The sequence below is a fragment of the Lutra lutra genome, chromosome 17 (assembly GCF_902655055.1).
Source record: "Lutra lutra chromosome 17, mLutLut1.2, whole genome shotgun sequence".
In the NCBI taxonomy this organism is placed as follows: domain Eukaryota; kingdom Metazoa; phylum Chordata; class Mammalia; order Carnivora; family Mustelidae; genus Lutra; species Lutra lutra.
In genome coordinates, this window is record NC_062294.1 from 42,667,513 (window position 1) to 42,688,515 (window position 21,003).

At 44.6% G+C, this 21,003-nt stretch overlaps 1 protein-coding gene across 1 annotated transcript; it reads left to right on the forward strand.

Annotated features, from left to right (window-relative positions):
• The first annotated feature begins 954 nt into the window (after window positions 1–954).
• On the forward strand, window positions 955–19,560 carry ZNF599 (zinc finger protein 599). The gene is made up of 4 exons (XM_047709674.1): window positions 955–1,344; window positions 3,374–3,500; window positions 5,545–5,640; window positions 16,933–19,560. Exons 1-4 carry the CDS (start codon window positions 1,327–1,329, stop codon window positions 18,453–18,455), a joined length of 1,764 nt encoding a protein of 587 aa, XP_047565630.1. The 5' UTR covers window positions 955–1,326; the 3' UTR covers window positions 18,456–19,560.
• The last annotated feature ends 1,443 nt before the right edge of the window (window positions 19,561–21,003 follow it).

Consider the following 21,003-nt stretch of genomic DNA (forward strand, 5'->3'; position numbering starts at 1 on the left):
TTTTTTTTAAGATTTTATTTATTTGTCAGAGAGAGAGAGGGAGAGACAGCAAGCACAGGCAGACAGAATGGCAGGCAGAGGCAGAGGGAGAAGCAGGCTCCCTGATGAGCAAGGAGCCCAATGTGGGACTCGATCCCAGGACGCTGGGATCATGACCTGAGCCGAAGGCAGCTGCTTAACCAACTGAGCCACCCAGGCGTCCCCATTCACTAGAGTTTTAAGAGGCTGGGACTCACCTGTTTTGGAGCATTAAAATCCTCTGGAGCGCTTATTAAAGCAAAGACGTGGGGTCCTAGACCAGAGTTCCTGATTCAGTAGGAGTGAAGTGAAGCCTGTACATGAAACAAATTCCCAGGCAATGCTGTACTGGTCTGCAGGTTGGAAACTGCTGATTAGAAGAACTTTAAAAATTACTACATTCAAGAATTATCTTCCTTTTTCATTGTGAATACTGGCTCAGGAGAAGTGAGTTATCCCACTACCCTACACAGGGAGGAAGGTCAAGGTATGCGTCACCTGTTTGAGGTGAAGGAGGTGATTGAAAGGCCACTGAAATCTGTGAGCTTCTCCTTGGAACTTTTAAAAGCCACATCCCTGTCTTGGAACTTTATTATTTTTTAAAGATTTTATTTATTTATTTGACAAAGATCAAAGTAGGCAGAGAGGCAGGCAGAGAGAGAGGAGGAAGCAGGCTCCCCGCTGAGCAGAGAGCCCGATGAGGGATTCAATCCCAGAACCCTGAGATCATGACCTGAGCTGAAGGCAGAGGCTTAACCCACTAAGCCACCCAGGTGCCCCTGTTTTAACACCAGGTGTCTCCGAGAACAGAAAGCTTGTTGCCTAGATGCAGTCAGAAACTACATTACCCAGAAAGCCGTGCTTCTGACGTCGAAGATTGACGCTCAGCCAATGACAGACTGGAGAGGGGCGTTTCTCCCGCACCGTGGGCGGGACTTGTAGCTTCTAGGTTTAGGACGTCATTTGGCTGCAGCGATGTTTGTGTTGATCCTCAGGTTGAACGCTGAGGAGATGCCGCTCCCAGAAGGGTCTTCCAGACTGAGCAAGGGACAGTGAGGAGGATAGGACCTAAATCCGGTTTTGTATGAGCCCGACAGTACCTGTAACGGAGCTGTCCCCCCGCCTGTCCGGCGCCTCGGCACTAGCCCTTCGTTCCCGACGCACCCTCTGGGGACCCTGTTAAGGCTTTACACAGCGGAGATCGAGGTCCCTGGTCACCCGGCCCAGGGCTGGGGTGAGGGGTCGGCTGAGGCCGCTGGACGCGCTTTAGTCCCTGCTTCTCGCGGTCTCGCTCCGCCCGTGGGCGTCATGGCGGCGCCGGCGCTGGTGAGTGGAGGGTCGCGCAGGCTCACGCGCTGGGGTCCTCACGGTTCAGCCCGCAGTGATACTGACCCTCGGACTCTTCGCCATTCCTTCTTAATGCTTTTGGATCTGGAGGTTCCCGGGGGAATACGGCGGGGAAGAGTGTAGATCTAATCACCTCTAACTCGAGATTTTGAACCCGGGGGTTAGAAGGGGAGGCTTCCATTTCTGCCTCTGACCTCAGCTTGCCTTTTCACGGCCATTGGCCTCCATTCCTTCGGGTCTAAAATTGGAATACTGTGTGTATTAACGATTATTCTCTCTCAGTTGAGGGAACCAGTGAGGATATGTGTGTGACATGTGACCTTCATTGCTCAGAGAGCAATCAGCCTGAGTGTGATTTTGAGAGGGACCAAGCTGGTCCTGCTCTGCTCTTAGGCTAACACCAGGGAGAGTCTGGCCTTTGGGCCTCCTTGCCACAGACCTCTACCCAGCTGGAAGCTGGGAGAAGGGATGGGAGCTGCGTTTTTTGAATTGCTGCCTCTCCGATTGGTGTGGAAGGTCCTAGGTCAGTGGGGGAACATAACATAGCCACCGAATTGAAGTTTGCAGTTGCCATCTCTGTATTACAAGTGAAGCTGGTTTGCAGCTTGCAGCAGTGAATCCATTTTCCCATAGAACACATTTTCTTACTCAGGTTCCTCCACTTTCCAAAGGTTTGGATTTAGCTTTTAGGAGAGACTACGTTAGTAAGGTAAACACAAAAATCCTCTTGGAGTTTCTTTTGGTTGGTGAGAACAGGTGCTAATATAAGTTTTTCCTAAAAGCAAAGTTAGCAGTAAGGGGGACCTTGAGAAAGTTGGGGGATACTTTTCACTTTACTGCATTTTGGCTTAGGGATGTTTTCCTAGGAACACTGTGCTTTCAGGTAGTGGGGGAGACCTGTCTTGAAGAGTGACTCCAATATTCATTAGTGACAATGTACAGGAATGCTGTGTCTCTTCGGTTGTAAACACAACAGGTCTAGAGTTACTCTCTAGCAAGTCCTCCCGTTCACTCATCCTAGCTCTGAACACCTTTGGGACTTATGTTAGTTATTGATCTTTCCTCACCTGGCCTGCTCCCCAACTTCACTCCAGCCTCATTCCAGTGTCCCCTGAGAGAGGCTTTCTCTGGTTGCCCCAGCTAAAGTCTCCTAATGTTTGCAATCAGTTCATTCTCTTTTGTTGTTTTATGAGCTCTTAGGGCCGTATGACTTGGTCTTGGTCATTTCTTTAGTTTCTTGACGGGGACCCTTCCCCAGCCCCAGAGTGTGAACTGCTGTTCTCTGCTCCATCTCCAGGCCTAGAACAGAGCTGGACCTGACCAGTGTCCAATAAGGGATTGAAGAATGAAAGATTTTTCCCTCTGGGACTATGTCATACTTAGATTAAATCTAAACCCCCCACCATGGCTGGACCCGAGGGACTGGGTGCAAATCTTGCCCCTTCTCATTAGACATACAACTCTGTTCCACTTGGCTTTTTTTTTTTTCTTCTTAAGATCTTATTTATTATTTGACAGAGAGGGACATCACAGCTATGCAGAGAGAGGGGAGAAGCAGGCTCCCTGCCCAGCAGAGAGCCCGTATGTGACTCAATCCCAGGACCCTGAGATCATGACCTGAGCTGAAGGCAGAGGCTTAACCCACTGAGCCACCCAGGCGCCCCTGTTCCACTTGGCTTTGAGCCTCCATTTGCTGCTTGTGAATGGAGATGATGGCGCTTACCTTGGGGGCTTACTCTCTGCTCCTTACCGCCTACATGAGGTGATCATGGTTTTGTGTCTTTCTCCAGTCGCTTCCTGCATAGGAGGCTTTGCTCTTCCACATCTTTTATTCTGTCAGAAGCACCGTGTGCCTCCTTCCTGAGCCCACAACAGAGCTAGGTTTCTCAGGAGATACTCAGGGGTTCAGGCCTTAGGCCTTTCTGGATTTTTGCCGGAGGCCAATCAATAGGTTCGCATCTCATCTAATAGATGTGTGGCTGCCCACCATCTCTGATTGATGTTCTAGGCTTTGGTGTCCTTCCAAGATGTGGCCGTGACCTTCACTGGGGAGGAATGGAGACATCTGGACCTGGCCCAGAGGACCTTATACCGGGAGGTGATGTTGGAGACTTGTGGGCTCCTGGTCTCACTGGGTAAGAATTCAGTGCTCTCCTGAGTGGTACCCACAGGCTTTCATTCCACTCTTTCTCTCTAAGCATGGTTGATTGAGAAGGTCTCTGGGACCCACCTTCCTGTCTCCCCACAGCCTAGGCATATTCTCTTCTAACCTCTTATTGGCCTCCCTGTGTGCACAGCAGGGATTGTTGTATAAGAAACAGTTCTCAACATTTTTACCAAGTGTCCAGCATAAGCTGGCCTCAATTTGACATCCTTATTCCAGATCTCCGTAAGAGCTAAAGTGATTGGTTCGGTTTGGTTGGGTCAAATGTCCTCAAAGCCCATTTAGCAGGACCTGTGGGTAACAGGAAGTTCTCCAAGAAGTGGGTGTTTATCTTCAGACAAACAGGAAGATATTTGACATCAGTGCTCATGGTATTTTTCTAAGTGGCACAATCTCAGCTAAATGGCTTTGGCCCCTGGTAGCTGCACACTTGTCCCTTATTTCCTAAGGCCTGTGCCTTGCTTCTCTGCTGCTGAGAGAGATCATTTTAGAGGGTGTACAGACATGTCATTAAATGGTGTTGATGGGCATCTAAGAAAGCTCTTCCATTTTTCTTCCTCTTTCCTGCCTTCTGATTGTTGTTGGAAGAGTCTTGGCTTGGTGCTGCATCTTTAGCTGTCCTGTGTCTGTTGGCCGATTTCCCTTTCAGAAAGAAGAGCTGTAGGACATGGAGCCTTGAGGAGGCAGCGTGAGCTTCCTGGGACCAAATACAGTTATTTGGATTTTATTGTATTTTCATAGTAACCTTTGACTTAGCCGAAGTGACCTAGTGTCTGTGAAGTGCTTAGAACAGAACTGGGAACATAGCAAGTATGACACATGTATTTATTATATGTACTAATCAGTAAATCCCAAATATTTTCCCACTAAAACTTGAAATGGCAAGTTTTCCCAGAAATCAGTTTGAATACAAACTGATGGAGGCCCGAGGTCTCCCTTTCCCCAGATGTCCAGATGGTTACCATGATGGGGCTCTCCCAGCCTCGTGTCCACATTGTCTCTCCCTGGAGGTCAGTCATCAGTGCAGTAAATGGTGGTAGTGACCACTGTGACTAGTTGTTGAAAGGAGATGCACGGGGAATAGTATTCTAGGTGGGGGGACCAACAGGAGCCAAGTCCCAGTGGGGACAGGGAGCTCAGTTCCATGACAGATGAAGGAAGGTCTGATTTAACTTTGACACTCCCTGCTCCCTGAGCTCAGGGCCAGGCATCTGGCAGACACCAGTGACCATTTGCTGTGGGACAGCTAGATGCATTCTGGCCTGCAGTACAGGATCTTCCAGTCCGAGTTTCTGAGGGTCCCGGTGCCTTAGTCACTGGTTTCTCTAGAATCCTCCTGTCTTTAAGCCTTCACCTTTTGCAAAAGCATTTGGAGTGTGTCCCAGAAAACCTCCTCATGCTGATTTCACCCCTGAAAGACGTAATGACTTTGCCTGATGAGAAGCCCTGAGGTGACGCTGGCTCCTGGCCTGGCAGATGCCAACCCAGGCGTGTCTGTTCGCGTTCTCTCCTTGGTCTGGGCCATCAGGCTGGTTTCCTCGAAGTAGCCGTGGGATGCTACAGCAGCAGGTCGGGCAGCAGGCCCCCACCTTCAGCTCTGTGTTCCCAACTTGGAGTAAAGGCTTGTTCTTCAGAGTGGGTAGCAGATTTAGGTCACTGCCAACTTGGGACATCTGACAGCAGTAGATGCCATTCAGCAGGTGATTTAGTCCAGTGTTTTTAGCCATCTTCCGGCCCTGGAATCACCTGGGGGGCTTTTCAGACTTCCTGTGTTCTGTCCTTATGCCCAGAGATTTAGTTTGATTTGTTCTGTGTTCAAACCAGACCTCTCCAGATAGTTCTGATCCATGGGGAGGTTGAATTCTACCGGCTTCCTTAGGGAACACCTTCTGGGAAGAGTCGTTTCCTTTCTGGAGTTTCATGGTGCTGTGTGAAAGGTGTATACTCCTGTGTGCTCGATACCTCCTTTTGTCCTTCCCTGCGTACCCATGCCCCATTTATCTCTCCATGCACAGGGCGTCCTGTTCCCAAAGCAGAGCTGATCTCCCTAGTGGAGCAGGGGCAGGAACGGTGGACAGTGAAGAGAGGCCTCTCCAAAAGCACGTATACAGGTAGGTGGCTGAGCCTGGCAGGTGGGTGTCCTGGCATATGGGTTTTATGGCAACTGACAGACCCCCAGGAGATCACTGCGTCTGAAACTCCTCGGGCAGCTTCTTTTCGTGGTCTTCCTGGGGTCTTGGTTGGTCATGGAGCACTCCGCACTGTGTTTCTCCTGTCTATCCATCCCAGCACACTCTTCTTCTTTATTAGTTAGGACTTGGTATACAGAGTAAGAGACAAGCTCTAAATGCTTCGCCACTCACCAGCCTCGTGACTGAGGAAGTTGCTTATCTTGCTATTCCTTTGATAGACAAGTTAGGCTAAGGTAATGCTATCTTGCTGGGTCTAATATCTGGGTTAAGAAATTAATAAGGGTTTTTTCCTCATTCCTGCCATGGTTATGGTGGGTCAGCGGGGGAACTCCTTACCACATATTTAGCCAGGGATCCAGTGCATTCTGTTGCTTTAAGGTCACCCTGGTGTCATCCCACTGGCCAAGAGCACTAGGAGAGAAAGGGAGTACAGGTGATCCCCACCTTAGAGTCATTCAACTTTGGATTCTTCCACTTTACAGTGGTGTGAAAGCAGTGTGCGTTCAGTAGAAACTGGACTTCGATTTTTGAGTTTGGATCTTTTCCTGGGCTGGTGACACTGCAGCGTGACGGTCTCTCCTGATGATGGGCAGCGGCAGCGAGTCGCAGCTCCCAGTCTGCCATGGGGTCATGCAGGTGAACAGCCAGTGCCCTTATACCATTGTGTTTTTCACTTTCAGTGCAGTAGTCAATACATGCATGAGATATCCAACACTTTATTATGAAATAGTCTGTGTTTGATGATTTTGCCCAGCTGTAGGCTAGTGTAAGTGTACAGAGACGTTTCAGGTGGTCCAGGCTAAGCTCTGTGGTGGGGTGGCTTAGCTGTACTAATTGCATTTGATGGATTTATCAGGATGGGACCCCCCATCATAAGTCGAGGAAGATCTGTAGTCCTATCCACTCGCACATATACGTCTCTTCCATTCACGTTCCATTGATAAGAACTGGGCATTAGCCTGCGTGTTGGGTCAAACTGGGAAATGAATCCGTTTTAGCAGTTTTTTAAGTGGAGTCTCTCAGGTTTTCTGTAGTATCATGGTATCTGCAAATAGTGAAAGTTTTCCTTCTTCCTTACTGATTTAGATTCCTTTCATTTCTTTTGTTGTCTGATTGCTGTGGCTAGGACTTCCAGTTTATGTTGAATGAAAGTGGTGAGAGTGGACATCCCTACCGTGTTCCTGACTTTAGGGGAAAAGTTCTCAGTTTTTCCCCCATAAAGGTCATGATATTAGCTCTGGGTTTCTTATAGATGACCTTTATTGTGTTGAGGTATGTTCCCTCTAAATATGTTTTGTTGAGGGTTTTTATCATGAATAAGTCATGTACTTTGTCAAAGGCTTTTTCTGTCTCTATTGAAATGATCATATGCTTCTCATCCTTTTGCTTATTGATGTGCTGTGTCAGTGTGATCAATGAACCAAGGAAGAGAAAAGCTCTAAATGCTTGGCCACTTCCTATCACATTGATTGATTTACAAATGTTGAATGACTCTTGCAACTTAAGAATAAATCCCACTTAATCATGGTGTTTTTTTTTAAATGAGAAATTGAATTAGTAATTTATTTTTTAATCTTTTTTTCTTCCACGTTTTTATTTAAATTCTAGTTGCCTACAGTGTAATATTAGTTTCAGGTGTAGAATTTAGTGATTCATCACTTTACATACAACACCCAGTGCTTGTCACAAGTGCCCTTTGTCATACCCATCACCTATTTAACCCATTCTCGCGGTCCACCTCCCTTCCAGTAACCATCAGTTTGTTCTCTATAGCTGAGAGTCTGTTTCTTGGTGTTCCTTCTTTTCTCCCCTATGTTCATTTGTCTTGTTTCTTAAATTCCACATGAGTGAAGTCATATGGTATTTGTCTTTCTCTGACTAGTTCACTTACCATTATGTTCTCTAGCTCCATCCATGTCGTTGCAAATGGCAAGATTTCATTCTTTTTTATGATCGAGTAAAATTCCAGTGCGTATATATACCGCATCTTCTTTTTCCTTTTTTATTCTTCTTCTTTTTTTTTTTAATACCAAATCTTCTTTATCTATTCCTCAGTTGGTGGACATAATTCTTTCCATAATTTGGCTGTTGTTGTCGTCCTCTACCAGTGTTGTATTATTATTGATTAGTTCCTTTATGATTGTTACAAACTGTTTCATGTGTTTTGGTGCTCCTGTGTTGATTGCATAAGCATTTACGATTGTTATATTTTCTTCTTGGACTCTCCTCCTTGTTATTATATAGTGTCCTTCTTTGTCATTTGTTAGTCTTTGTTTTAACGTGTCCAAAATAAGTATTGTTGCTCTGGCTTTCCTTTGGCATCCATTTGTATGATAGATGTTTCTCTGTCCTCTCATTTTCTCTTCTTCCTCCCTCTCTCCTTCCCTTTCTTTCTTTCTTTCTCTCCTTTCTTTTTCTCCTTTCTTCCTTCTTCTCCCTTCCTTCCTCTCTCTTTCTCTCTCTTTCTTTAATGTAGGCTCAACACCAAGGGCAGAGCCCACTATGGGACTTGACCTCAGACCCTGAGATCAAGAACTGAGCTGAGATCAAGAGTTGGAGGCTTCTACGGGTACCTGGGTGGCTCATTGGGTTAAGTCTCTGCCTTCAGCTCAGGTCATGATTTTAGGGCCCTGGGATTGAGCCCTGCATCGGGTTCTCTGCTCATTCGGGAGCCTGCTTCCCCCTCTCTCTCTGCCTGCCTCTCTGCCTACTTGTGATCTCTCCCTCTCTGTCAAATAAATAAGTAAAATCTTTAAAAAAAATTGTTGGAGGTTTCTAACAGACATATGAAAAAATGCTCAACATCACTCTACATCAGGGAAATACAAATCAAAACCACAATGAGATATCACCTCACACCAGTCAGAATGGCTAAAATTAACTCAGGAAACAACAGATGTTGGCAAGGATGCAGAGATAGGGGAATGCGCTTACACTGTTAGTGGGAATGCATACTGGTGGCCGTTCTGGAAAACAGTATGGCGGTTCCTCAAAAAGTTAAAAATAGAGCTACTCTATGACCCAGCAATTGCACTGCTAGGTATTTATCCAAAGGATGCAAACATAGTGATTTGAAGGGGCACATGTACCCCAATGTTTATAGAAGCAGTGTCTACAATAGCCGAACTATGGAAAGAGCCCAGATGTCCACTGACAGGTGAGTAGATAAAGAATATGTGGTATAGGGGCGCCTGGGTGGCTCAGTGGGTTAAGCCGCTGCCTTCGGCTCAGGTCATGATCTCAGTGTCCTGGGATCGAGCCCCACATCGGGCTCTCTGCTCAGCAGGGAACCTGCTTCCTCCTCTCTCTCTGCCTGCCTCTCTGCCTGCTTGTGATCTCTCTCTGTCAAATAAATAAATAAAATCTTTAAAAAAAAAAATATGTGGTATAAACACACACACACACAGGAATATTACTTGGCCATCAAAAAGAATGAAATCTTGCCTTTTGCAACAATGTGGATGGAACTAAAGGGTATTATGCTAAGCAAAAGGCAAATACCATATGATTTCATTCATATGTGAAGTTTAAGAAACAAAACAGATAAACATAGGGGAAGGGAAGGAATAAAGTAAGATAAAAACAGAGAGGGAGGCAAACCATAAGAGACTCTTAACTATAGGAAACAACCTGAGGGTTCCTGGAGGGAAGGTTGGGGGGGGATGGGGTAATTGGGTGATGGGCATTAAGGAAGGCACATGATGTAATGTGCACTGGGTATTGTATGCAACTGATGAATCACTACACTCTACCCCTGAAACCAATAATACACTGTACGTTAACTAAATTGAATTTAAGTAAAAAATTTTAAGTGTTGGAGGCTTAACCAACTGAGCCACGCAGGCCTCCCTCTATCCTATCACTTTCAATCTGCAGGTATCTTTCGGTCTAAAACGGGTCTCTTGTAGGCAGCATAGAGATGGGTCTTGTTTTTATATCCATTCTTTCACCCTATAACTTTTGATTGGAGCATTTAGCCCATTTACATTCAGAGTAATTATTGATGGATATATATTGGCTGCCATTTTATTGCTTGTTTTGTGGTTGTTTCTGTAGATTTTCTCTGATCCTTTTTGTCTTTTGCTCTTTCGTGTTTTGCTGATTTTCTTGAGTGATATATTTGGATTTCTTTCTCTTTATTCTTTGCATATTTATTAGTGCTTTTTGATACATGGTTACCACCAGATAAATTTTTCTGTCTCCTCACTTTGCTTCCCTATGTCTGTTTCTGTGTGTTAAGAAAGTCAGCTTAAAAGAAAAAAAGTCAATTGTGTCTTCCGCTCTTGAAAGTAGTGACTCTATGAAGAGGTCCTGGAGTGCCCTGTCGTGTGATGTCCCCTTGTTCAGAACTTTGGCCCTTCCGACGAGTATCCGATGTGTGTTGCTTACGTCCTGCTGCTGTGTCGGAGTCACTTTTCCTTTCAGTGCTGTTGTCCACACTGACTCTGCCTATTGTAGGCTATACTTGTTCTCTGTGGTGTTAGTGGGACCCAGGCAGGCCAGCCCCTGGGAGTGTGCCCACCTGGGAACTCGGAAGCAGGGTGGCCATATTAGCTAGATTGGCCCTAGGTCACTAGTCCTGTGAGGATCTCCTGAGGTCCTGCGGTGGCTGGGGGCACAAGGCTGAGCACAGCACACAACGTTGGCTGGAGCAGGCTGCCGTGCGCAGTGCAGTGGTTGGGGTGTCTTGGTGGCTAGGAGTAGCACATGGCAGCAGCTGGGCACTCAGTTGCTGGGCATAGTGCCCACTGGTGATGGAGAGCGCGTGGCTGGTTGTGGCCCATGAAGGTCGAGTGACCGGGCAGGGTGTGCAATGGCACCTGTGGGTGTCTGGCTAGGCAGAGTTTGCAGTGCTGGTTTGGGGGGGGCATTCCTGGGTAAAACACAAGCATGGCTAGGGGCACACAACTGGGTGTGGCACGGCAGATGTGTGTGGCATACACATCCCTGCATGTATCCATCCTTCCATTTGCAAAGCAGATATTCGGATGCAGTCCCTAGCCTTGTTCTCTTCTTGCCCTCCTGTCTTATGAAACCTCAAGGGGATATTTGCCTTTGTCAGCCTCACAGTTGAACTAAGAGCTGCTGAAGCCATGGAAAGGATGGAAGGATGGAGAGGCATCACTGCAGATTCGTGATTTCTCCCCACTCCTGTTCCTTCCAGCTGCTCGGCCAACACGTGTCCTGCCCTCCCCTCCTCACCCCTTAGAGGCCGTCTCATACCTTCACCCCGTTCTGCCGTTCCATGTCTTCACTTGAATGTTCCAGGAATCCAGTCTCCCACTGTCATCCTAAAAAGAACCTCATGTGGGGCACCTGGGTGGCTCAGTGAGTTAAGCCGCTGCCTTCGGCCCTCTCTCTCTCTCTGCCTGCTTCTCTGTCTACTTGTGATCTATCTCTGTCAAATAAATAAATAAAATCTTCAAAAAAAAAAAAAAACCTCATGATTTGGCCCTCTTCTCCCATCTCCCCATTTTCAACTACTGGTCGTATCATTCCATAAGTCAAGGAAGCCAGGAACAAAAGGAAGACCCCACACCACCTGCATCGTCTTCATACCCTCTATGCCGCCATTCCTGAATCTTGATCACGTGTCATCTTCCATATCTCCAGAATCTGTCACCTTCACCAGCTCTGTCATTTGCCCATGAGCATCCTCGTCCAAGCTGTACTCCTCTCTTGCCTGCATGATGCTAGCAGACTCCCAGCCACTCTCCCTGTATCTGCTGCCTGCCTCTGGTCCCCTCTCTGTCTTCCACCCGCTTCCCTGTCCGCTCACCATCCTTCCAGATACCACCACCCCCCTTGCTGCTGGTAACTCAGCATGTGACCTACTTCACATTCAGAAGAGAGACTACGCACTCAGCCTTCTTTCCCTTTACCCCTGACAGACTCCTCCTGTGCCTTCCTTCTCACATCTGTGGGAGAGTTCTCATGCCCGGCGTGGCGAGTTCCCCCAGCAGAGTCTAGATCACACCGTTGCCCGACTTCTCAGGTGTATTAGTTATCTGTTGCTGCCCGGCAGTATTCCCACAAATGTAGCTTGAAATATCCCTTATTTCCTGTTACCCATCTGTGGCTTGGAGGTCCAGACACAACTTGGAGGGGTCCGCCTTACACCTCAGTCAGGGACCCCTCCCACCTGTCACCTTCCTTCTTCAGATCAGGTGATGGTGGGAGAGACTCCAGCAAGAGGGGTGCAGCACATAGCCCCATCTTTTACATTCTGCCGCCTGGGCCTGGCCACAGTCTGTTCTTTAGAAGCCAATCAAGCCAATCTGGCATTCTGCCTGAGAGCATCATAGCAGGGTGTAAGCACCAGGAGGTAGGAATTAGGAGATTCTGTACAGGAGGCTGCTGCCTCCGGGACCTTGATCTTCACTTACTTCCTGCCCCTTCTGTATCTTCACCTTCTCTCAACTCAACACGGAAAACACAGTGAAGTTTCGGACACATTGGGGAAGCATGAAACCAAAATGTTCTTGACTCTCCACCACATGTAACTATTGACAACTCTATTTCACGGGAACAAGCAAGCTTCTGGGAGGACTTTTCTCATTCTCTGAAGAGACAGCTACCCAGGACTCCTGGGCTTCCCCGTTACTGTTTTACTATCTTCTTTAATTGCTGTTTGAAGGTGTAACTTACAGTGAATATATAGATTTTAAAGGTTCATCTTCATGAAATATTATATGTGTAAACCCAACTTTCCACCACACAGGTCAAGAAATATTTCCAGCACCTCCCAGGTTTCTTCTCCCTTTATTAATATCCCCTTTTACCGAAGTAGCCGGCGTTCAACTCAATCACTAGATTAGTTTTAAAGACTTATAAATGGACCCCCACAGTGCATAATACTGTTACGTCTGTCTTCTTTTGATAATCGTGGCTCTGAGGTTCCCTCATCTGGGTTGCAAAATTCAGAGTTATTTCTTAACTGGGCAATGTCTCAGTGAATGAATAGGTTTTATATATTCATTTTCTTGTTATCTGGCTTGTTCTCCAGTTTCAGAATATTGTGAAGAATGCAGCTGTGAATATTCTTGATCATATTTTTTGTTGGATCTAAGCACACATTCCTGTTGGAAATATGCAAATGAGTGGCCTGGCTGGATCATGGTGTAGGTATATGATTAGCTTCAGTAGAAACCACTAAACAGTTTCAAAGCGACCGCAGCATTTCACATTCCTGGTAGACATGCGCAAGAGTCGTCAGCTGCTATGCACACTTTGAGACGGAGTAGTGTTTTTCAGCACCACACTACTGAAAATGTTCTTACTCACGTTACTGCTGACATTCTGACCGGCAAGAGCAGCACCTCTAATGATGATCATAGGGGTGTACACCTTACTGAACATTTGCCGTGTCCTGGGCTGGTTGATTGACATACCTTTTCTATGTTATTGTGAACATTGTTATGTGTCCTCCCCAAATTCATAACTGGAGCTGGGGGTTAGGGCCTCCAGTGGGATGCTGTCAGGTTGGGATTTGGGGAGATGATTGGGTTTAGATGAGCTCATGAGGGTGGATCCCCCATGATGGGATTGGTGTCCTCATAAGAAGACAAAGGGAAACCATCCTCTTTCCTAGGTTTCGTATGAGTGCTGGTGACGGTTAGGAGAAGAGGGAGAATACTCTGGTGTCTCTTCTTATAAGGTCACTAATCCTACCAGATCAGGGACCTACCCTGATCACCTCATTTCACCTCAGTTGCTTCCATAAAGGCCCTATCTCCAAATTCACATTGGAGGTTAGGGCTTCAACACATGAATTTTGGGGGAACACAAACGTGGAGTCCATAACAAAATTTGCTTTTAGGGTAAATATAAGGGCGATTCATATATTGTTTTTGTTGTGTCAGGTTTGGTAATTTGAGTCTTTTAAGGAGTTTTTCCACTTCAGCTAATTATTCTATCCATTACATTTTAAGATTGTTCTATCATGTTAAATTTTATGTTACATATTTATTTTACCACAGTAAATAAGGCTTAAAAAAATGAAGATATGTGTGTGTGTGTGTGTGTACACACACACACACACACGTATCTTCATATATGTTTTACGTTTTTATCTTAATCATCTGGTGTTCATCATGCCAAGTACATTCCTTAATCCCCATCACCTTTTTAACCCATCCCCCCCCCCACTCATTTCCCCTCTAGTAACCATCAGTTTGTTCTCTGTAGTTAAGAATTGTTTCCTGGTTTGTCTCTGTCTGTCTGTCTCTTTTTTACCCTTTGCTCGTTTGTTTTGTTTCTTAAATTCCACATATAATTGAAGTCATATGGTATTTGTCTTTCTCTGATCACTTAGCATTATACTCTCTAGCTGCTTCCATGTTATTGCAAATGACAAGTTTTCTTTTTTATGGCTGAATAATATTCCACTGTATATGTATAACTCATCTTCTTTATCCATGCGTCAGTCAGTGGACACTTGGGCCATATCTTGGTCACTGTAAATAATGTTGCAGTAGGGGAGCCTGGGTGGCTCAGTGGGTTAAAGCCTCTGCCTTCGGCTCAGGTCATGATCTCGGGGTCCCGGGATCGAGCCCCTCATCGGGCTCTCTGCTCAGCGGGGAGCCTGCTTCCTCCTCTCTCTCTGCCTGCCTCTCTGCCTGCTTATGATCTCTCTCTGTCAAATAAATAAAAAAATAAAATCTAAAAAAAAAAATAATGTTGCAGTAAACACAGGGATGCATGTATCCTATGTATGTGTTTTTATAATGCCACATAAACTGATGTTCTCAAAACAGACTTAAACATTACTTCATTATACTCAAGTATACACATGCTTTTTTATTTGAACTTTATGGAAAGTATAACATAGGTTATATTGTCTTATGTGATTTATACTTTTTATTCAGCAGTATATTATTAAGATTCCCCATGCATGTAGTATAGTTCACTCTTTTTTTTTTTCTGCTGTAGTCCTTTTCATGAATATAATACAATGTATTCATTTATTTTCATGGGCATTTTCACATTTCTAGTTTCTTATACCCACAAAGAATGCTGTTGTGGAAATTCACGTACATATGTCTTCATGCATATGTGTAAGAATTTCTCTTAGTGATGTTCCTGGGGCTAGAATTTTTCAAGGATTATAAGTGAGCAAAAGGAGAACTTCAGTAGATGCTGCCCTGCTGTTTTCTCAAATGGTATCTTACCTCTTTACACTTCACCTGCGTTGTACTAACGATTCTGTGGCTCTGCATCCTTTCCAACTCTTGGTACTATCACATTCGTAAGTTTGTTCAATCGGGTGAATATAATATGGTATCTCCTTGTGGTATTTTTGCCCTTCCCTCATCCAAGGAAGTTGAGCACCTCTTCATATGTTGAATGGCTAATGTAGGTCTTCTGTGAAATGTCAGTTCGTACCAGTATGCTTAATTTTCATTTTGGAAGTGGAGTGCTGAACTTACCAGTTGTAATTGTGGTTTTGTCTGTTTCTCTGTTGAACTCAGTTTTTGGGTTATTTTGAGGCTATGGTATTTGTTGCGTACAGATATTTAGGATTGTTATGTCTTCCTGGTGGATTGATCTTTTTATCATTCTATAGCGTCCCTCTTTTTCTCATTTACTTTGCTCTGTAGTCTGTGGTATCTGATATTAATGTAGATATCCTTGTTTGCCTTTTAAAAATTATATTTAGTTTAGCCAAATTGACTAGTCTTTTCATTTACAGTGAATGGTTTTTTATCTTGTTTATGAAATCTTTCACTTTCCCAAGATCTAAAGATAATCATTTTTATTGTTTACTAAATGTTGTGAGTGTTGCGCTTCTGATAGGTCTTAATCAGTCTGGTGTGAAGGTAGGAATGTGGTTTCATTTTTCCCCATATGGGAAATGATTTCTTGAGATCCATTTGTGGAATAGTCCCTCCTTTTCCCACTGGGCAACTTCTGTCATATTTCAGAGTTCATACATACATTTCTGAGATCTTAATTCTGTTTTTTCCTTTGACAGTTTGATAGTTGATCTTAAACCTATGCCTACATCATACTGCCTTGATGTACATAATCATCATAATTCTAATTCCTCAAAAGGCAAGAGTCCCTTCCTTTTTTTTTTAAAAGATTTTATTTATTTGACACAGAGAGATCACAAGTAGGCAGAGAGGCAGGCAGAGTGAGAGGGGAGAAGCAGGCCTGCCACTGAGCAGAGAGCCCGATGTGGGGCTCAATCCCAGGACCCTGGGATCACGACCTGAGCTGAAGGCAGAGGCTTTAATCCACTGAGCTACCCAGGCACCCCAAGACTCCCTTCTTTATTCTTCTGTGGAGATATCCTGGTCTGTTTGTTCGTTTTTAAAAATTCCACAAAGTGAGAAATCATTTTGTCAACATCCTTGAAAAATTCTATCAGGATTTTATCTGAAGTTGTATTGAATTTATAGATGAATTTAAGGATAATGTAATCTCCCTTTTCATATAGATTTTCATTAATGTGGTAAATTTATAATTCTCTTCATCTAGAATCTAGATGAATCTAGAATAAGTATCTATTTGGTGTCTGTTTACCTGGTCTTTACTCAGATGAAGCAGACTCAGTACGCCCACCCAGCAGTTTCTTACCATCTCCCACTATCCCACAGCCCAGAATCCTGAGATTGTTTTTTTCTCCTCTGTCCCTGCCTGCCACTCCATCCTCATCTCCACCATCCTCCCATCCACTTCACTTTGCCTGGCATCCAGAATTCTCTCAACATACCACATGTTGTACTTCCATCATCTGCTGCAGTTTCCCTCCTAATTCCTCTCTCAGGGAAACCCTGCTCTCCTTTATAAATAAGCTACCACAGCACCTTTTCCACATAGCCTCCACTGACCTCTTTCTGTCTCCCCCGTGGGTCAGATTAGGTGCCCCTTCCCTGTGCTGTCATACCATGGGCTGTTAGGGCACAGTCATTACATGCAGTATAGTCATTACTCTGCCCACCCTCCCCTATTCTGGAGAGTGAGGAGTCGTCTCCACCCCAGATTCTCCATGCCCTGCCCCAGCTTTTCTTCCTGAGATGCCTTTTAGAGATGTCAAGAGTCCAAGGATTAGTGAAGAAAGAAATTGTAAACCTGGGCTTAGTAGGTGTATAAATGCCGCAGGCATTAGAGGAATTATTTTCATCTTCATTCTATCCCTAATGGTAATTTTGTTTGTTCTGTGTTGACGTGACTAATAAACACCTTTCTGTATTGGATTCCCTTCAGGTGAAAAAGCAAAACCTGAGATCACAGAGCTTATTGCTTCTCAGCTCGCCTTCACTGAGGAAGCCCCCTTTGAGGAACAAGTGACCCAGGGATTCTCAAGGGATTCCAGGTTGGGGCAAGCAAGGGATCAGGAGAAGCTATCAGAAGTGCGGGAAGCGAACTTGAGGCCAGGGGCGGACCCCCACAAGGAGACATGCCCTAGGAAGCTGACCCATAAACATGATGATTTGGAGACCGGTGATCGTTTGTGTTTCACGGTTTTGCAGGAGCGAGTCACTACACAAGGTGATCTATGTGAACACAAGCAAGGACCAGGAAAAGACCCTGTGATAGAGGCAAGGAATAGCCTGTATAAATGCAAAGAATGTGGGAAAAGGTTTAGCAAGAATTGGGCCCTTGTTCGGCATCAGCAGATTCATGCCGGAGTGAAGCCCTTTAAATGCAGTGAATGTGGGAAAGCCTGTCGCTATATGGCAGACTTCATTCGACACATGAGGTTTCATACTGGGGAAAAACCATACAAGTGCGCTGAGTGTGGGAAGGCATTCAAACGCAGGTCTCACCTCACAGAGCACCAGCGCATTCACACAGGAGATAAGCCCTATGAGTGCAAAGAATGTGGTAAAACTTTCACCCACCGCTCTTCTTTTAACCAACATAATATGACCCACACTAGGGAAAAGCCCTTTTTGTGCAAAGAATGTGGAAAAGCTTTTTACTACAGCTCTTCCTTTGCTCAACACATGAGGATTCACACCGGAAAGAAACTCTATGAGTGTAGTGAATGTGGAAAGGCCTTCACTCACCGCTCCACTTTTATCCAACACAATATGACCCACACAGGAGAAAAACCTTTCTTGTGCAAAGAATGTGGAAAAGCGTTTTGTCTCAGCTCATCCTTCACTCAGCACATGAGGATTCACACTGGAGAGAAACCCTACGAGTGCAACGACTGTGGAAAGGCCTTCACTCACCGCTCTACTTTTATCCGGCACAAGAGGACTCATACTGGAGAGAAGCCCTTTGAATGCAAGGAATGTGGGAAAACCTTCTGTGACAGCTCTTCCTTAATCCAACACATGAGGATTCACACTGGCGAGAGGCCCTATAAGTGCAGTGATTGTGGAAAAGCCTTTACACACCACTCTGTTTTTATCCGACATCATAGGACCCACAGTGGGGAAAAACCCTTGGAGTGTAAAGAATGTGCAAAAGCCTTTTACTACAGCTCTTCCTTTACTCGACACATGAGGATTCACACTGGCGAGAAGCCCTACGTATGCAGAGAATGCGGGAAGGCCTTTACCCAACCTGCAAATTTTGTTCGTCATAATAGGATCCACACTGGAGAAAAACCGTATGAGTGCAAACACTGTAAGAAGGCTTTTTGTGACAACTTTGCTTTAACTCAGCACATGAGAACTCACACTGGAGAGAAACCCTTTGAATGTGGTGAATGTGGAAAAACCTTCAGCCACAGTTCATCCTTCACTCACCATCGAAAAATTCATACCAGAGTTTAAAGGCCTGTGCAGGTTGTTTACATCAGTCAATTTTAGTGAACACCTACTGGTGAAATACCTTTTCTTTTGAATATAACCATTCAGGAAAACCTTTTGGCCAGTGAAATATCTTGCTCATTATCTGAGAATTCATACTGCAGAGAAACATAATTGCCATCCGTGTGAAAGCTTTTTGTGGCAGGTCATCTCAAGGGTCATATTAGAAATTGACCCAGCCTAGACCCTTACACTACCCTTAAGAATCATCCACAAGTGAGACCCAGTGGTTATGCATTTAGGAAATATGTCTATAAGAATTATTCCTATATTTGTACTATAAAACCACCTCAAGGGTGTTTTAAAAGTACAATTGAGAGGTGGAGGAGAAGATGTAGAAGAGAAAGGGAAAAGAAAAGAGTGTATGGCTTCTTTCCAATTTCCCTGCCAAGCTTGTGATAATTTGTCATTGGGGTTGGGGTGGGGAATGGCATAGGTATGAGAGATAGAAAGACCTCGTTCCCTCTATGTGTGTGTGTGTGTTTTAAGATTTATTTATTTGAGAGAGAGCGAGAGAGAACACGGATGGGGGAGAGGGAGAAGCAGGCTCCCTGCTGAGCGAGGAGTCTGATGTGGATGTCAATCCCAGGACCCTGGGATCATGACCTGAGCTGAAGGCAGATGCGTAACTGAGCCATACAGGCATCCCCTGTGTACTTTTTATATATCTATCATCGGGAGAATTGGAACATTGAAGGCAGCTCTACTGCCAACATTTCTTGAAAATATTCCTTATTCTAAAACATTGTCATTTTTACCCTTGAGGAGCATAAATATTGGTGAGAGATTTAGAGGCCCGAGTCTTGAAATACTTAACACACATACACACACTCGTATATTTAGTCAATTCTTGTTATTCATTGTAGTTGTGTTCTATACATCCATCACAAACACTGAATTAATACTGAACCATTGCTCCTAAGGGAAATGCAGACTTATGTTCATCTGAGCCTCTGTTCACATTTTCATCAACCAAACAATGCATAACCTGTCATGGATTTTTTTTCTATTTAAAGGCAACTGAATTGAATATATGTTTCTCAGAAATAAATTATTTGCAGTATTATAATAAAAATATTTCAATTACATCATTTTGTATAGTGTATTCTATTATTACTGTACTTCTTTAAGTCATTCATACAATACACACAATTTAATACTTGTACGTAAACACAGTAAATAGTACAGTAATGTGAACACCTACACTATGCTATACTGTACAGTCATTCAGAGAAAGTGCAGAAAAAGTTAAAATTAATCGAAGATTAATATTAAATAGTTTTGCTAGAGCTGTGGGATGTGGGGCGTGCAGTGCACTTTGGATAAACTTCTTACCTTGGCTTACCCCAAGAAAACCAAAGGAGTAGTTGATGGTACTTATTTCAAGCCACTGAAGTGCCTTGAAAAATTGCACAAGGCTGTATTTGCTAATAGGGTCACATTGCTTCACGTCACTGAAAATTCTCCCAAGGCAGAATTTCATTCTGATATTATGGCTGCTGCGAGAGGGACAATTCATTCAGCGGTAGATGGATTTTCATCCCTATCTTCATGATTACTGACTTCAGTGCCTTGTTTTGCCATCCTTCTGGGTCTTAGTGGGCTCTACTACCTTTTCTGCCAAAATTTCTTCCACATCCTTCCTCATGTCCCTGAAGATTTTTCCACTTATTTGCCATCCGATACGCATTATGTTTGACACTGACCTTTATATTTTCCATAACACTGCCAAAGCCTTTGAAAATTTTCAGGCAGTCTGGCCATTCTTCCAGATATTACTGATAGTGGTCTGCCTGATACTGTACCAGGCTGTGCACCACGATCACCAACAGTGCATAGAGCAACCAACTTCCAGTAGTCCATCATGTGGTTTCCTTGTTGGTGTTGTATTGGTTTACCATAAAGTTCCCTCATGTTGTGCGCCACGAAAGCTTTATTATGTCCTGATTGAGAGGTTAGGTGACAGACCTAGTGTTTAGGAGCATGAGAAGAACATCTAGGTTGGGGTGGGCATTTGCAAGTTCTTCATGGCAATGGACTGGGGCATTATTCAAAATCAATACAACCTTGGAGGCAAGGTTTCTGCCCTGGAGATAGCAGTCAGCTTCTTGGATGAGCAGTTGTGGAAGCGATCCCAGAATGTTTCTCATGTCTCATATGTCATTATCTCAAACTCCTGGAGTTTCCTTTTATGTTCTTGTGGATTGGGGGCTCTGTACACCTTTAGGGGTTTGCACTTAAAGTTGGTTGCTGTGGGTATTGACACACAATAGCAAGATGGTGTGATATTTGAATAATTTGAAGATGGGATTTGGAGGCCTTTTGCATTATATGGGATCATTTGTCAAGAGCCAATGAAAACAAGCCAGTCTCACTGGCATTGAAACCTGTTCTTCCACATAACACTTTCTCTGTATTAATATTTAGCAGGTATTTAAACTATTATTCCACAGCCTCCTGATCTGCAGGACCTGCCTTATCTACACACTGTTCATACTGTATTGTCTCTTGA

What these genes read in the sequence shown, in the direction of transcription:
- ZNF599 (XM_047709674.1), top strand. An exon ending in TGGGCTCCTGGTCTCACTGG is followed by an intron (nt 3,501 to 5,544) that starts GTAAGAATTCAG and finishes CTCCATGCACAG; the next exon opens with GGCGTCCTGTTCCCAAAGCA. An exon ending in CTCCAAAAGCACGTATACAG is followed by an intron (nt 5,641 to 16,932) that starts GTAGGTGGCTGA and finishes GATTCCCTTCAG; the next exon opens with GTGAAAAAGCAAAACCTGAG.